Source organism: Eleutherodactylus coqui, chromosome 4, assembly GCF_035609145.1.
Source record: "Eleutherodactylus coqui strain aEleCoq1 chromosome 4, aEleCoq1.hap1, whole genome shotgun sequence".
NCBI classification, from domain to species: domain Eukaryota; kingdom Metazoa; phylum Chordata; class Amphibia; order Anura; family Eleutherodactylidae; genus Eleutherodactylus; species Eleutherodactylus coqui.
Window position 1 is genome coordinate 54,129,101 of NC_089840.1, and position 17,397 is coordinate 54,146,497.

At 47.2% G+C, this 17,397-nt stretch overlaps 2 protein-coding genes across 2 annotated transcripts; one reads left to right on the plus strand and one right to left on the minus strand.

Moving 5' to 3' along the window:
- Positions 1 to 2,019: 2,019 nt before the first annotated feature.
- On the minus strand, positions 2,020 to 9,647 carry NDUFV3 (NADH:ubiquinone oxidoreductase subunit V3). Its single transcript, XM_066601540.1, has 4 exons — positions 9,636 to 9,647; positions 6,668 to 6,719; positions 4,868 to 6,346; positions 2,020 to 2,231 (listed from the first exon to the last, which is right to left on the minus strand). The coding sequence occupies exons 1-4, from the start codon at positions 9,645 to 9,647 to the stop codon at positions 2,062 to 2,064; spliced, it is 1,713 nt and encodes a 570-aa protein (XP_066457637.1). The 3' UTR covers positions 2,020 to 2,061.
- Positions 9,648 to 9,689: 42 nt separating this feature from the next.
- Positions 9,690 to 17,337, plus strand: WDR4 (WD repeat domain 4). Its single transcript, XM_066599458.1, has 12 exons — positions 9,690 to 9,778; positions 12,590 to 12,674; positions 12,753 to 12,815; positions 12,945 to 13,091; positions 13,253 to 13,409; positions 13,566 to 13,678; positions 13,905 to 13,965; positions 14,219 to 14,329; positions 14,860 to 14,924; positions 15,080 to 15,260; positions 15,886 to 15,955; positions 16,716 to 17,337. Exons 2-12 carry the CDS (start codon positions 12,604 to 12,606, stop codon positions 16,871 to 16,873), a joined length of 1,197 nt encoding a protein of 398 aa, XP_066455555.1. The 5' UTR covers positions 9,690 to 9,778; positions 12,590 to 12,603; the 3' UTR covers positions 16,874 to 17,337.
- Positions 17,338 to 17,397: the final 60 nt, after the last annotated feature.

The following is a 17,397-nucleotide window of genomic DNA, read 5'->3' on the forward strand; positions in this document are numbered from 1 at the left end:
TTAAAGGGATATTCCAGGTGCAGACTAATATTTTAAAATCTCATGTACATCATCACAATAAGTCATTTTGTAATAGGTTCACTGTACCTGGTCTAGCTACTTTCTTAATTTTCTATCTATATCACATGGCCATCCACCTGAAAAATATTTCCACTCTCTCCCCTGTCCATAGCCTCCAACTTCCTGTGAGCAGTGCATGATGGAAGGACAGAACTGAAAGCACTGCACTGTATTGCTCATGTGCAGTTCAGAGTGCCAGAAGCTCCTGTCTGTCGGCTTCAGCGGTATTCTCTCTGGCACTCTTAAGAGGGAGGTTGGTGCTACCGTAGTAAGTTGTAGGACCCGTGATCTGTGGGCGGAGCTACAGTGCTGGCCGGGTGATGAGCTCTATGCATGCTGGAAGTTGTAGGTAACAACTTTCTTACTGTGTTTACTGTGGAAGTGAGGAATGGAAACACAGCGGCAGATCGGCAGCTACATGGGATGAAGAAGAGGGTCCAGAGTGGCAGGTAAAAGGTAATTAGCTGTATCTCCCATGTTTGAACATTTTCAGAATTTCTATTTTGTGCCCAGAAAACCCCTTTAACAACATAATTATAATTAGCAGCTTCATCTTATCTATTGTATAAAATCCACCTCCTTGCTCTTGAGGGACACAGGCAGCTGGTCTGTCCCTCTCCCATCCTTTGCCCTGCTTGTTCAGATTTGCTACTATAAGTTAAAGGGGTTGTCCCGCAGAAGCAAGTGCAGTTATGCACTTCTGTATGGCCATATTAATGCACTTTGTAATATACATCGTGCATTAAATATTGGCCATACAGAAGTTATACACTTACCCCCTCCTGGTGCTGGCGTCCCCGTCTCCATGGCGACGAGCAAACTGCTTCTCTTGTCGCCGGAACAGTCGCGCTTGCGCAGAAAGGAATCCCCTTCTGGAAGGTCCTTGCTCACGGGCTGCGTCCTGGCTCCTCCCCCTTCTCAGCGGCATCACATAGCTCCGCCCCATCACATGGTGCCGATCAGCCAATGAGGTGGCTGGAATCGGCAATGGAGCTCAGACAGAAGAACATCCACAGTGCACCATGGGAAAAGACCCGTGGTGCATCGTGGGAGAAAACCAGCAGCAGCCATCTTGAAAAGAAGATTTTTAAAAGTTGCTGAACGGGGATTCAGGTAAGGGAATTTTTTTTTTTTTAATAACACCTGGCAGCAGTATTCTTTTACAGGTACTGGGGGACTGAGCAAAAAAAAAAATATTCACTTTAGGCGCGGGACAACCCCTTTAAGCAGGAAGTCCATATATGGACAGATGAAGATGATAAACTACAAGTAACAAACAATCAGCTGAGAGAAGTCTAAATAAGGGGAGGAGTCCTGCAGAGTGGCTTTAAAGAGAACCCATCAGCAAGAAAATCGTGCCCAATCCGACGATGCCGTAAAAGAGCTCTAGCGTGTTTGGATATGTGTTTAATGACTGTCATGTGTCCTCTGTCTGTGTGAGATTTCTTTCACATGCAGGGCCACTGACTTTGTGCTTGCAACCGTGAGTAGGAGTCTGATATATTCAGTAAACACAACCTCCCTTATGACACCCATGTAGGGTAGGATATGATGTCTAGGGATCGTGACACGAGAAGTTCATGCATAAAAGCTCTAACCCTTAAACTGTGTTTAAGGTTCTTTTCCATGGGACGACTGCTGCTCCAGTGCCTTCACTAAATGGAGGTGGGGAACGTAGGAGATCGCTTCCGGACACCCACCTCCATTCACAGTACACAGTCACTCGTTTATAGATGAACGACTGCCCATTTATACGGCCCGATAGTTGTTTGATTTCTTTGCCTGCATAAAGTGTACTAAGAAAACAAATTATTGTTCATCGTTCAGTTGCTGGCTGTCCGAACATCGGATCATTATCGTTCGGTTTTGCACAATCCGGCAATTATCTGAATGATAATGGCTACATGTAAAAGGGGCCTTAGTAATAAGGTACAGAAAAACACAGATGCGATAACAGACTTCAGATTATATACAGGGTTTATTGCACAGTATCCCAAGTTTTTAGTGACGAGGTGACGGACGCCCCGACGATGGTTGTGGCAGCCGATACTTTGCCAGCTCTACATCCAGATCTACGAAGGTGAAGGGTGTGTAGTCGAAATGCTGCAGGTTCTGGTACTTGGTGTTATTAAAAGGCTCCTCGGGGGCAGAACAAGACTCTGGGGTAGAATCTGAAAGAGAAGACAGAGATTAGAAATCACAACCTGTGACAGTCACCTACCCTAATCCCCCCCACATAATGCTCTCATTACTAGAGCCGAATTACACACATGGTGCCACAAATGCTACAGCTAATAAGATAATTAGTGTCTCATTCTCAATTAATGTTTGCAAACTACAGAAACTAAACACGTCAGATGAAGAAAGACCAAAGTGGTCCTGCTGACATCAGTGATGAAAGTGAAAGCAAGCATCTGACTCTACATCTAGTTATGGTGACCGTTCCCTGCAGTAGAAGCTTAGTTATATTCATCATTGCAGTCCAAGCATGCTCAGAGCATGGAGAACATAGAAACCAGGACTGTAGTAGCGGGCAGTGACTGCTGTCAGCTCTCTCCCTCCCACTCCTGGCTGGTTGTATCCTACCTCTCTCCTTGCCTGGATTCTATGTTTTCCACACTCCTGGCCTTGGGTTACAATTCCCGGTCATTGTTATAAGGCTTGTTTAAAAAATCTAACATGCTGCCTTCCAATAGGTGGCGCCGCAGAGGTATTGCTCCATCTTACCATTTGCATATTTCCCAGAGGAGCATGGATGGCCTTATAGGTCTCCTCACTCACATTCTAGGTATCTCCTTAATGGGAAACGATACCCTTCCTGTTCCAAACTCCAAGCATGCCCAGGAATGCAATGATGAATATGCCCCTTGGAGCATGTCACTGCACAAGCTCCTCCCACAATCATGATGTTATTTCCTACACTTTTGAATAAACCCATGATTGCACATGCGATGATCTGCAAAGGAGCCCCCAACCAAGTTCTTCACACTGCCTTATTCAGGACAGCCGAGCATATACCCAGCAGTACAAGACTGGAGAAACGCAGAGACGTCAAGCAGATTAGTCAGCTCTGTTAATTTATGACCAAGCGAAGGGTAGCAACTTCTGAAGAAACTCTAGTCATACGGTATCGAGGCACTAGCAATCAATATTCCGAGAAAGACCTAGAACATAAGAGCTGCACACAGAACTCAACTGCAAACATCTATTTGACTGATGTGCAATTGTGGGCACGTGCGCAACTATAAATAACGACCCCCGGCAAAAGCTTGAGGTGCCCATCAGATAATTCCAAGAGAAGTGACCCAGAATCTACGTTTACAAAGCTGTATTTCCAGTCTGTATAAAATCTGAGAACAGGAGATCGAGCTTTGAGGGGACCCTCCAGAAAGGTCGAAGTATCCCACGTGCAGAAAGAAAAAGGACCCACCAAAAATTGGATCCAAACGAAAATATGGCTGTGTGAATGTAGCAAAAGACTTTGTGTTCTCCACTAATGAGATCCAACTTCATTGAAAGACTTTGTGCTCTCCACTAATAAGATCCAACTCCACTGATGACAGGTGACGTGGACCTCACATGGACCTGTGACCGTGCCGCATCCTGTGTTTTTACTGGTGATTAAATGTGCCCGGATGAAATGGACAGTGGACTATTAGAATTTCTTCTCTTCCGACTAAACGTGTGTCTTATAATCCATAATCTCATAATATCCTGTGATCTCGCTACAGTTAACACTCCCACCACATAGCGGCTTCAGTAATAGGGCCGGCAACACATCCCTGGTTTTTCTCTGCCCTGCAGTTCCAGATCTTGTTGGGCGTTAATGAGTCAATGGTATCCATTTGAATTAGACCTAGAGAAGGCGCTTTACGACAAGTTCGTTCACTCGTACATTATCGCCATTTTCGTACATAGCTGGATGATAGATACATCACACATTTTCGGCTAAACGTTTTGCCTTTTTTTAAGGGCTGATAGAACATTGCAGCATTTTTTCATCTTTCATACATTTCCAAGTTTTCACATACAGACTTTGCTTTTCTGGTGTACGATGATGTACGAGCTCCCTCTCCGCTCTGAATCACACACAAAATAGTCGTTACTTTCCACCATCTTCATCAAGATGAATGTTCTGTAATCTCACGTTATTTTCATCCTTTGGTCAATGTTCCTGAGGCAGCTTTCACAGACGGAAACTATAAGGTGGCTAGTGGATTCCATGTGATCACAAGCATCACCCCTCAGTCATCGAACCTGCCTAACCTGCAATCTGAAGACCACAGCTACAGAATGGTGCCCCATAATGGACAATACTGGTGAAGGTCTTAGTCCTATAATGTCAGACCATGGTGTCTTGCAGGAACCTACCCACACGAGGCACCACACATAGCAGATCGTATTTCTGCATTATTGTTTATCCCATTTACTACGAAGTATTCTCTATGATCTATATACACTATGGCCCAGATTGTGCACAGGTGCCAGGACAGAACATGGGGCAGGGAAGTTTTTTTTTTAGGGTGAACAGGAAGAGCGATATGAGAGAGAGAGATATACATGGTGTTAGGGGTGACTGTGTAGAACAGCCATTACTACACAGAGACAGGTCAGGAAAGAGCAATGAAAACAATCAGGCAGGAGAATGCACTGCAATCTAGAAGCCTTTGCTTTCTTGCATGAGTCCAGCAAGTAGTAGTTGGGGGACAAGATGAAGAGTCGGGAGTACAGACATGGTGGACTGAGCAGTAAGTTTGTGGACAGGAGAAAGATTGGACGAAACAGGGAAGAAACAACGTGTCCTCACGTGATTCATGCAGCTCTGCCACCCCCTCTTCTGTTGGAAGCTCCTCAGATGTAGTCGACAGGATTTGAGTCTCTACTCCTCCGTCTAGAAGCTCCTCAGATGTAGTCGACAGGATTTGAGTCTCTACTCCTCCGTCTAGAAGCTCCTCAGATGTAGTCGACAGGATTTGAGTCTCTACTCCTCCGTCTAGAAGCTCCTCAGATGTAGTCGACAGGATTTGAGTCTCTACTCCGTCTAGAAGCTCCTCAGATGTAGTTGACAGGATTTGAGTCGCTACTCCTCCGTCTAAAAGCTCCTCAGATGTAGTTGACAGGATTTGAGTCCCTACTCCTCTGTCTAGAAGCTCCTCAGATGTAGTAGACAGGATTTGAGTCTCTACCTCTCCGTCTAGAAGCTCCTCAGATGTAGTAGACAGGATTTGAGTCTCTACTCCTCCGTCTAGAAGCTCCTCAGATGTAGTCGACAGGATTTGAGTCTCTACTCCTCCTTCTAGAAGCTCCTCAGATGAAGTCGACAGGATTCCAGTCTCTACTCCTTCTGCGGGAAGCTCCTCAAATGTTGATGGGATCTGAGTGTCCACGGACTCTGGTGCCAACATCTCTTCTCCTCCTGCAGGAAGCTCCTCAGATGTTGCTAGGATCTGAGTCTCCATAGACTTTAGTGCCAATGTCTCTACTCCCTCTGCAGAAAGCTCCTCAGATAATGTAGTTGATAGGATCTGAATCTCCCTAGACTCAGGTGCCTCCATCTTTACTGATTCTACTGGAAGCTCCTCAGATGTTGTAGTTGATAGGAGCTGGGTATCCCTGGACTTTGGCGCCAATGTCACTACTTCACCCCTGGGAAGCTCTTCAGATGATGATAGGATCTTGATCTTCTCTGAAATGACAGCTGTTGTGGAGGACATTTTGTCTGCTTCAGGTAGTGTTATCTTTGCAGATAGGGGTGCCGGGTGCAGACTTTGCTCTTCTGTGCTCACCACAGGGGCAGTGTCTTGCAAGTCTTCAGCATTTGACCCTCTCATGCCCATCTTGTTCTGTTGCTCTTCTGCTATTGTACTCTCTTTCTCCAAACTCGTGTGACCAGGACTAGAGGAAGGTTTTTGGGTAACTGAAGGCAACCCTTTGTATTCACCACCACTTTTTTCTTTACTTGCTTGTTGTTCAGTGACCGATGCGTTGTCTTCCCCTTCACTCTCGGAATCCGAGCTGGAATCAGATGAGGAACTGGAGGAAGAAGAGTCATCATCTTTGTGAGGTGTTCCATGTATGCTCTGAGCACTACTTTTCGAGACCTCCTGTCCAAGTGGCATCTCTCTGTCTGACTGTCCACCCGACTCTCCCAAGTCCAGCAGAGCAGCCTTCACTGGTTTGAGGGGGTCATTTCTATTCTCACCTGTGGGTGGTTGCTGGAAATGAGAGACTTTCACTGGAAATGAGACCAGTGTCTTACTGATTCCTGTGTGAGGTGAGCTCTTATCTAGGAGAAAGAGACATCTGTCATACATTCCCTCTGCAGGTCTACATTATAGACTGATCATACGAAGACTGCATCGTTTAACCCCTCCACCCAACCCCGGTGAGTCTTCTTAATGCTTAATACTTCTCTCCCCAGGAAGAGTCCTAACCGGTGAGACCATCAAAGGATGATAGAGGGTATTGATCTATTCTACAGTTAGACTTTTCTGGGTCTGAAATGGCGGATAACAAGGACAAATATAGTGCAATCCCCTGCATATAATCTGTGTTTGATAGGCTACTAAGCAGAATCTATAGGTTTGAGGTATAGGAGAACTCTCACCTCCACTTTGTGTTCGGACAGAGGTCGCATTGATCCTCGGCAGTAGCAGCACCTGCTAGACAAAGAGACGGACACATCGTCATTACTGAAATCCAACATCTTCCCTCATAACAAGAAACAGAAATAGTGGACTAATGGAGACCAAAAGTTGGGGGCAATGTACTTCACCAGAGCCACCCAACAGAGAAACAATAGAAAGCAATTGTGAACCTCCCTGGTGGTGGCCTACAATCCACCGCTAGAGGTGCTAAGTAAAACTGCAAGAAAACCACATCATACCCTACACAAGGGTGACCGGCTGAAAGTCGTATTCATAGACCCCCCCCCCCATGTTACAGGCAACCTCCAAATTTGAGAAATATCACTGTTTGTTCATAAGGCAGAATCCGAGTGGGAAAATCAGACAAGGATTCTGCTTCTAAAACTGTAGCAGAAACCCCTGGCTAATCCTCGTATTTCTGTAGTGGACTGTGTAGCGGATTTAGCCTACAGCCAAGACCTACCTGTGAGTAAAAGAAATGAAAAGGGAGGGTGGAGCAAAACCCAGTGAGGGTGGTGGAATATTTCTGGAGTACAAAGTGTTTCCAATGATGGAGTATTTTGAATGGTGGAGGTGCTGCCAACCAGATGACGCTCCACCAGGGTGGGCGTGAGTGTAGTGAAAAGGATGTGAAAAAAAACTGGTATGGAGGCGCAACCCTCTAAGCTACTAGAAGATGAAGATCAAGGTTTAATGTGTGATGGTGAAAGCACTTTTGTCTAATTTCCATACACAGAAGCTCCAATCATGCAAGGGCTGCTGTCTCTAATAAAGTGGCCATTCAGTGACTATACAACACCCGTTGAGTTATATTAACCCCTTAGAGACCGGACTATTCTTGCTTGTTTTTAGTGGGATGAGTTGTCATTTTTAATGGCATCGCTGTGGGGCACATTTTAATTTTTTTGTACATTTTTTGTGGGGGGTGTGTGTGTGGGGGGATTGAAAAAAAAAGGTGTAAAAATTGTACCAATGTCTTTGGACTTTCCGATGTCTGACGGTACAGACAACATGCTGATTTCCTTGCGTGGATCAGCGCGGTTCCTGCCATACCAAAGGTGTGTAGATTTTAAAAAATGTTTTGACTTTTTCTGCAGCACAAAAACACTTTTTTTAAACTAAAACAACTGAATCGTCATGGTCACATTCCAGGTCCCAGAACATTGTTATTCTCCCGGCTCTGTGAGGGCTTGTTTTTTGTGGGAAGAGCTGTAGTTTTTATTGGTACCATTCTCAGGGACGGCAGACGTCTGGATTGCTTTTACAACATTTTTTGTAAGGCAAACAAAAGAAAAACAACAATTGTGGCGCAACCTTTTTAAACTATTATTACGGTGTTCACCAAGTGAGATAAGTAAAATACTTAGTGTCGTTCCGAACGCCGTAACGCCTCTTATGTGTTGCTTTATTTTTTTTTTTAAATCTGTATCTTAGCCATTTTAACCCTTTGCAATCCAATTATGGATTCAGGATTTCCTAGGGGGCTTTCTCTTTCTTCCATTATACAATAGCGCCATCTGCTGGCTAGAGCCAGTACTGCGGTATGGGGCATGCTGGAGAGGCCCCAATAACAGAGCGGCCAATAATCTACAGTAAGAATACCCTGCCGGACTTCTTCCGACATTGGAGCTGTACAGCCTTCAATCAGAATGTCTTTAGACGTCAGACAGTGGATTGGAAAGGGTTAAAAGGATTTTTTTTTAATAAAAGTTTTTTTCAAAATTAAACTTTATTGAATTTTTAAAATACTATTTTTTAGTCTCTGAAGGTGACATGAAGATGTGATCGTTCGATCACTAGAATAGTACACTGCATTACTTATGTAGTGCAGTCTACTAAGTCTAGGGCAGCAGCGTATTAGATTCCACGTGGGGGCGGGGCCTAATGGCAAACATGGAGGCTGACTCACAGACTACAAAGAGCGGCAGCGGGAGGAGTACTAATACTTGGAGGGCTATAAGGGGCATTTTGATCTCATTTAACTCCTTAGATGCTGTCAGCAGTGACCACGGCATCTAGGTTGTTAAACATACGGAGGGAGCGCCGCTCTCACCATCAATCCCCCAATGCCAGTGGGCAGCCAGAGACCCAGGAAAGGCCGGCAGGCACGCCTGTAAGGCCGCTCTCACAAATGTTATCGTGATTTTGAGCGATGTTTTGAACGCGCTGTACGGTATTTTTAACGCCCCCCATCATTGTGAAGTGTTGAGGTGCGCTAAAACTCATTAAAGCAGAGCAGACAGCGCTCAAAAATGGTGGCATTAGAAACGCTAGTCTGTGCGGCTCCACGGAAATCAATGGGAGCATTCTGCGACGTTTGAGACGCCACGCTATAGAACGTGGGCTGTGTGAGCGCGGCCTTAGGCAGTTTTCACACGGCTGAGAAAATGGACGCCATTTTTTAACGCCTTGCCCATTGGTTTCAATGGGTTGGCAAAGCATGATGCGGTGCACGCAATTTGAGGATTTCCATTAAAGGCAATGGGAAACACTCTGTGACAGAGGATCGCTACTCCCCGAAGGGCTGTGAGGCGGTTTTAACACAAATTACGTGTTGCCTCCACGGGCACATTGCATGTTGGCAAGCGCAATATCTGGCTTAGTTTCACGGTCCGATATCACACTCGCCCACCTGAAATTAGCCCTCGGCAGGGCGTAATAGTTTGCTTTGCTCTGATCCCAGCCATTCGCGGGTGCCCAGGGATCTCCCCTGCCCTTTATATTCCACTCCTCTCACTACTGTATATATTTATACATATCACACTGGGGGCGGGGCTAGCTGTATACAGGGGGTATAACTATACACAGTATGACGGCTCCGCCTCACCTGCGCCCTCCTCAGTGATCTCAGCGCGGCCGCCATTCTCTCCGCACAACCTGAGAAAGACAAACAGAAGAGGTCAAACTCTCTGCCGTCACCCCGCCTACCGTGGCGGCCATGTTCTCGAAGCCTTCTCCGTACACTTACTATAAGATCGTGCTCCCTCTAGCGCCGGCTCGCTGATGATGTCACTCTTGTGATTCGGGCTTCTTACACGTGCAGACAACTCGGTGCTGACAGGAGTTAGCAGGTACGAAGGGACCAGGATGCTGCAGAGTGCCGCCTTCTTACTGACCAATCAGGCAGCTACTTCATTCGCCAAACGGCTTCTGATGAATGAGAGCTGGATTGTGATTGGCTCCTGGACGGATTGTTCCACTCCTCACTGGAGTGTTCTGTCACAGAAGCCAATCAGATCTCTGCTTGCATACTGTAGCCAGAAGATGAACTGGAATGTGATTGGCTAATACTACACAACAGTGTAGCAGATGACTGTACATGGGTGGCCCCCTCCTCCACCGTATAGTGTGGGAGGAGTCTGTATAGGTGGCCCCACCTTTGTTGTTTTGGAGGGTGTTTGTACTCAAGTGGCAACTCCTCCACTGGGTGGTGTGGGAGGAGTCTATGAATATAGCAACTATTTTTCTATTTGTGGGAGGAGTCTATGTAGATAACACCCCCTCTCCTCTGCTGTTTGTAGGAGGGGTCTTTACAAATGTAGCCCCTCCTGCTCTAGGATGAGTCTGGATATAGGTTTTAGATGTGGGAGGAGCCTGTGTACATGGGCACTCCTCTTTTTTGTGGTGTGGGAGGAGTCTGAAGAAGGTCCCTCTTCTGCGTGGGATGAGGAGGGAATGAGTGTGTAGATTGCTTCTTTTTAAGTTTGTGGGAGGGGTCTGTACATAGGCGGCCCCTCCTGCTATGGGAGGAGTATATAGATGGGAGGGGTCAGTAGAAGGCTCCTTTTGTGTGTGGTGTGGGAGGAGTGAGTAGGCGGTTTTTCCTCTGCTATTTGCAGTGGGGTTGTTACATAGGTGGCCCTTCCTCCGCTGTGTGGTAGTCTGTGTAGATGGCCCATCTACTGTTTGTGGGATGGGCCTGGTCATGTATGACAGTGGGAGGAGACTATAGATGGGAGGAGTCTGTGTAGAGGGTCTGCTTCACTGCATGGTGTGGGTGGAGTAAGTAGGTGGTCCCGCCTCTGCTGTTTGTGGGAGGGGTCTTTTAGGTCCCTCCTCCACTGTGGGAGGGGTCTATAGATTTGTCGTCCTGCCTGTATATACAACCCCCAATTGCAATAAAGATGGGCTGCTGTGTAAAATGTAAAGAAAACAAAAATGTAATGAGGTGGAGATCTTCTCTAACCATTATATATTCACAGTAGAATATAGAACACATCGGGGGGGGGGGGGGGGGAACACATTTATTTGCTTCGTTTTAAAATATTATCTCCTTTATAAATCAACGGCGGCAACACATCTCACAAAGGTGGGACACGGGCAACAAGAGGCTGGACAAGCAAGGCGAACTAATGAAAAGCAGCTGGAGAGGCTTCTACTTCGTCACATGACTGTATTAATGAGCATGTTAGAGAGGCAGAGTCTCTTAGAGCTTCACCAATCTGTGGAAAACGGCATCTAAACATTGTAGAACCTTGTTCTGAAATTCTTTGGACTGATTATCCCACCATCTACCGTACGTAATATCCTCAAGCGTCAGAGAACCCGGAGGAGTTCATGGGCATAAGATACAAGACTGAAGCTCAATATAAGGGAGATGGAACAATAGCTCTTCAGCGCCACCTATTGGATAGCAGCATTCCTTCAAATCAGGCATTAATTTATAGGAATGCTGCCATCCAACAGATGGCGCTGAAGAGCTATTGTTCCATCTCCCTTACTTGCATATTACCCAGAGGAGCATGGACAGCGTTATCGTTATAAGTCTCCTCACTCACCTTCTTGCTGCTCTCCCTAAGGAGTGATGTTGCCCCTCCTAACCTGCGTTACAAACAGACATGATTCTGTAATGTGAATCACTGCATGGGCTCAGGAGTACTTCCAGATATCATTGTCTGTGAATACAGCTTACTGTGCAATCCACAATGCAAGTTAAATCTGTAGCATGAGAAGAAGAAGCCATATATTAACACAATCCAGAAACGCCGGCATCTTCTTTGGGCCAAACCTCATTTAAAATGGACTGGGGCAAAATGGAAAACTGTTCTGTGGTCAGATGGAAACCACGGATGCCGTGTCCTGTGGACTCAGGGACAGAGACCACCCAGCGTGTTATCGGCACACAGCTCAGCAGCCTGCACCTCTGATGGTATGGGGTTACATTAGTGCCTATGGCATGGGCAGCTTACATATCCTGAAAGGCACTATCAGTGCAGTATATGGAGATGTTAGAACAGCATATGGTCTCATCCAGACAGGGAAGGCCTTGTATATTACAGCAAGACAATGCTAAACCACACAGTGCATCCATCATATCAGTATGGCTTCACAGAAGAAGAGTCCGGGGGCTGAACCGGCCGCTGCAGTCCAGACCTTTCACCGATGGGAAACATTTGGCGCATTATGAAACAAACAATCCGTCAAGGACGTCCAGGACTGATGAGCAGCGAGAATCCTACATCAGACTAGAATGGGGCGACATTCCTCTCCCAAACCTCCAGTAACCGGTCTCCTCACTTCCCAGACTGTTGTACAAGGAAGATGTGATGCTACACAATGGTAGACACGCCGGGTCTGACGTTCGTGAGATGTGTTGCTGCCACCAATTTCTATATTAGTTTTTTTCCTCTTTAATGCAACAAATAAATGCCCCCCCCCCTCTGACGTGTTCTACTGTGAATACAATATGGTTAGATGAGATCTCCAAATCATTGCATTCTTGTCTTTCTTCATATTTTACACGGTGCCCCAACTTAACGGGCCCCCTAAGGCTCCTGGGCCCGAGTGCAACCGCATCCCTTATAGTTTACGCAAGTTGGTGAGGGGGTAGTTGATATATACAAAGTGTGGACCCACTATATAAACATTTTTCTCTCTCGCAGATCTGTGGGCCTCCATGATGCTGCGGCTGAGGGCCGGCAGGTTGTGTGTGACTGGGAGCAGCCGCCTGCTGGGGGGCCGGACGAGGTACCTCATCGTTCCCAGCTTCCTAATATGAATTCCCCTCTCGGCCCCGCATTCCTTGACTTTGTCTTCTTTCCTCAGGGCTGATGACACTTTCTTCAACTTTGACTGTGCAGATCTGGAGCAGAGTCCTCCGGCTTCGGGGTGAGTGTGGTCATGTGATCTTGCTTCTTGATATGGTGGGTGATGATGTCCTTTCTTGTTTCTCTCCTTCCCACGGGGGTTTGTGGGGTTCTTCTCGGTCACCAGCAGCTCTGTCCTCTAACCCCGCAGACAGGACCCTTCCAGCAGTGCCTCCGACTCTGATAAGATCTTGGCTGCAGCTTTTTCCTCTTCTGGAGACTATTTTGCTCTTACCGATGACCGTAAAAGGCTTGTCTTATTTAAAACCTCTCCAAGCTGGGAGAAGATCAGCGTCAGGTGAGACACACAGAATGTGGGGGTTCAAGGTGATACCTGGGGCTACTGATGTTCCGAATAGGAAGATTTTTCTGTATGGGAGTAAGGGTCTTCAGGGTAAGTAGTGGACAGGCCTCAGGTACCCTTTTTATATTGTGACTCCGCCCCTTTCTGCCATACAGGTGGGTCAGTCGTCGCTGCACCTCCTTGATCTTCTCGCCGTGTGAGCTCCGCATCCTGGTGGCAGATAAATCTGGGGATGTTTTCTCTTTCTCAGTGACAGAATCGCAGAAGGAAGGACGCCTTGAGCTGGGGCACCTCTCCATGCTACTGGATCTGGTAATAGAAGAAATAATGTCCATATCACTGACCCCAAGAGCTGACAGTCAGGGGACCGGACCCTCTACACTTAAAAGAAAAAAAACGGAGAGGTCCTGGGGTTAGAGAGAAGGGGCTCTCCATTCGCTCATATCTGCCACTCTCCTCCTCCCATAGGTGGTGACTCTAGATGGACAATATATAATCACCTGCGACCGTGATGAGAAAATCCGCGTCAGCCTGTGGGAGGCGCCGCACGTCATCAGTGCTTTTTGTCTTGGACATACAGAGTGAGTAGTAATCCTATGTTGTATGGAATTTTGGGGAGCAGGAGTACAGGGTGTGGGTCCTGTGGGAATGGAGATTCTGGAGCTTATGTAGGTGGGAGGTGCCTGTGAGGGGGAGGAGTCTGCAGGAAGAAATGTACGAAGGGACTGGGATGGCTCGGTCTTGTGTGTGGGGATGAAGGGCGCTATTGCCCGTTTGCTCATGAGGGTCTGTTGTCTTACGTTCCAGGTTTGTATCACAGCTGGCGCTGCCATCGGGTAGGGAGAAGCTGCTGCTGTCCGGATCAGGGGTAAGTGACTGACTCCCTACAACCTCCACTGCTCGGTCCTGCTGCTGGCCCTCGTGTCCGCTTGTACTACCGCCTCACACTATAACTGTTTTGCCAATTATATTTTGGGGTACTGTGACATGGCGGAGACTACAAAGCAGTCTACTGAAGTCTTGGCTGCAGGCTTCTGGGGAAGGACAGTGAGACATGACAGTGGGGTCCCTGTCTAGATTTCATGGATGCTCCTTCAGTTTTTTTTCTCCTCTTTCTTTAGGATGGGACGCTGCGGCTCTGGAGATACGATACCGGACAAGAGCTTCAGAGTTTTACAATCAACAGCATCCAGAGGCCTGACGTTCCCCTAAAGGATCCCGGAGAGATCAAGGTAAGGCTCAAGGCCACTTGGATCACTGTGTGCAGTGGTGAATGGGCAGTTTGTGAAGCAGAATTCTTGGTTGGTTCTAAATCCCATATCTAGCACTTTGCATATGTTTGGAGTGAATGTACAGGACATATAGGTGCAGTTGTTTCATCTTCAGGAGATCTGATGGGGGGCAGTTGGCGGATCCTCACATGATATGGGGAAGACAGTTGGCGGATTCTCACATGATATGAGGAGGGCAGTTGGCGGATTCTCACATGATATGAGGAGGGCAGTTGGCGGATCCTCACATGATATGGGGAAGACAGTTGGCGGATTCTCACATGATATGAGGAGGGCAGTTGGCGGATCCTCCCATGATATGGGGAGGGCAGTTGGCGGATCCTCGCGTGTGATATGGGGGAGGGAGCTTGGCGGATCCTCGCGTGTGGTATGGGGGAGGGAGCTTGGCGGGTCCTCGCGTGTGATGGGTACAATTCTGGAAGGGTGTGAATCTTCCTGATCAGTTAACATGACGCTCTCTCTTCTTACAGAGGTTTGCGGTTTCCAGGATCTGCTGCAGTCCCAATGGAGAACAAGTGGCCATGCTGTGTGATGGGTGAGGCGGTGCGGGGTGTTCATGATATTGGGCCTCCTTGTTGTGGTGTCAGTTACGGAGTCTGTATAGGCTTCATTATACACGTGGTAGGCAGGGTGTCAACATGCATGTATCTATGTAGGATATTGACCAATGATCCGGACTTTGTCTTGTAGTGTTCCTGGGATCTACCTGTTCTCAGTCACCACAGGACCAAGACTTGCACACTCACAGTATGTCGCCCTAACATATATCCCACTGGATGTGGATTTTGAGGATTTGGCTTCCCTCTGGGTGTTGTCCGCCATTAAGGAAAACCCTATAGAGCTCATCCAATACAGAGACGAGAGATGGCAGGTCAGTTCTAACCTGTGGGGAAGGAATGGTGACCATGCTAGGCACCTAAGGGAATATTGGTCATAAATCTTGGATCGGTAGCTTTAGATTTAAACACAAGGTTGTTACTGGGGATTTGTGATTGCCCATAGAGGAGATGCCATCACGCTGCTCCCATTATACTAACCTCATCTGCTTTGTACATCTACTGCATATTTTTTATATCTGATTGGGGGTTAGCGATATTATTACTGGCAATGTCCCAATAGGGGTTAATGTCTAATATCTCCGCTATTGATGATGGGAGGTAATGGTAATATACATAGCACTCTGGTTAGGAGATATGCCTTGTATCCCTTTATGATGCAGAGCTACAGACCCCCTACTCCCGTTCACATAGCTATCGTTCCATATTAAAATGTTCTCTCCCTGTAGCCACCAGTAGGGGGAGCTCCATGCATAGTACATCAACTCTAAATCTGTATATGGTAAGTGGTGGCTGCAGACAGAAAAGATGTTATGGATCTCTGTGGTGGTGTAGTTCTCTCCCCCTTTAAAGTTCAGTCTGTGTGTAGTTCCTTATGTGGAGAGAGAATGAGCAGTGTGGATGTATCCCTCACTGACGTGTCCAGTGTGTTCTGTGCAGCTGGTGCCACTAGATGACCATATGAAGGAACTGTCGGGAGCCATCAGAAAGAACTGGGAGCAAATGGAAGGTGAGTGCTCTCCATATTTCTGGAGACCTGGGATTAAAGGGACAATAGATTTTTATCTTGGGGTGCTCCGGGTGTTCACAGATATTTTTCAATCAGTTTGCTCCGAATCATTCGTCTGTTGTGCTAGATCTGCACCATGGTGGACTGCACTTCTCCAGTCCCTGTGCTGGTACTTTAGGTGGATGCTTCCTTCCTCTGTCAGCGCATGACTGTGGTGGCACCCGAGGTGGATGCTTCCTTCCTCCGACAGCGCATGACTGTGGTGGTACCCGAGGTGAATGCTTCCTTGCTACATTAGCGGGTGACTGTGTTTGCACCCAAGGTGGATGCTCCCTTCCTCCGTCAGCGCATGACTGGTGCCACCCAAGGTGGATGCTCCCTTCCTCCGTCAGTACAGGACTGTGTTGGCACCAAAGGTGGATGCTTCCCTCCCCCACCAGCACGTGATTGGTGCCACCACGAGGTGGATACTTCCTTCCTCCGCCAGCACGTGACTGGTGCCACCACGAGGTGGATGCTTCCTTCCTCTGCCAGCGCACGACTGTGGTGGCACCCAAGGTGGATGCTTTCATGTAGGTCCTAGGGTTCACAGCAAGTACTGTTTTCTGCCACACTTTCCCTTACGACATGGATGTGGTCACAGTATAAGATGAATCTATGGCCTGTGGAGGTTATTGCGTTAGATTTTTATTGATGTGGGGGTCTCCAGAGGAAGGATCTCCTCTTTTATGTAATGAACATGTCTATGTTCACCCTTCAGGCTCGGTTACTCTGGAGGACCGCTTCAGTGCCTTGTATAAAGCAGTGTTTGACAATATGGCCTCCTACCTGCAGAAGAAGGAAGCACGGCTCCAGATAGAGAAAAGGAAACTCTCCCCTGGACAAGTGCGATCTGCCATCAAGATTCAAAAGACCTGAAGGAATCCCCATTGATATGGACTCTTACCTCCTCAGAATGAGTGCGTCAGGTTAGGTGGAACATTGGAAGACACAGAAATGGGTGAAAGGCTATTAGTGTACTGACTGAGGAAGAGGGTGTTGGGGATTTCATATCCGGTTAGTGACCCTCTGCCCACGCAATCCTGGTGCCACCTGACTGCACATCATGGACTACAAGCCACCTGCCTGCATGACCATGTCATGAGTTCCTTATTTCCAAATTTCAGGATGCTCATATTATACAGTAAATATTTCCTGTTCTCACTGTCGGGTACCGGTAATGTCGTTGCCCTCTGATACATGTCCTGGCTGTGAGGACGTCTTATGGATCTCTTGATCATGCATGTTGCAGACTGCACTCCGCACAGCAATTGCAGCCATTGCCTATTTCTACTGATAATTAATTTATTAGTTTAAATAAAATAAAAGCCTTTTCTGTGGAAGCCTCGTTTACTGTACACAGCTGAAGGCCTGGAGAGTTGGGAGATGAATATAGTGGTCAC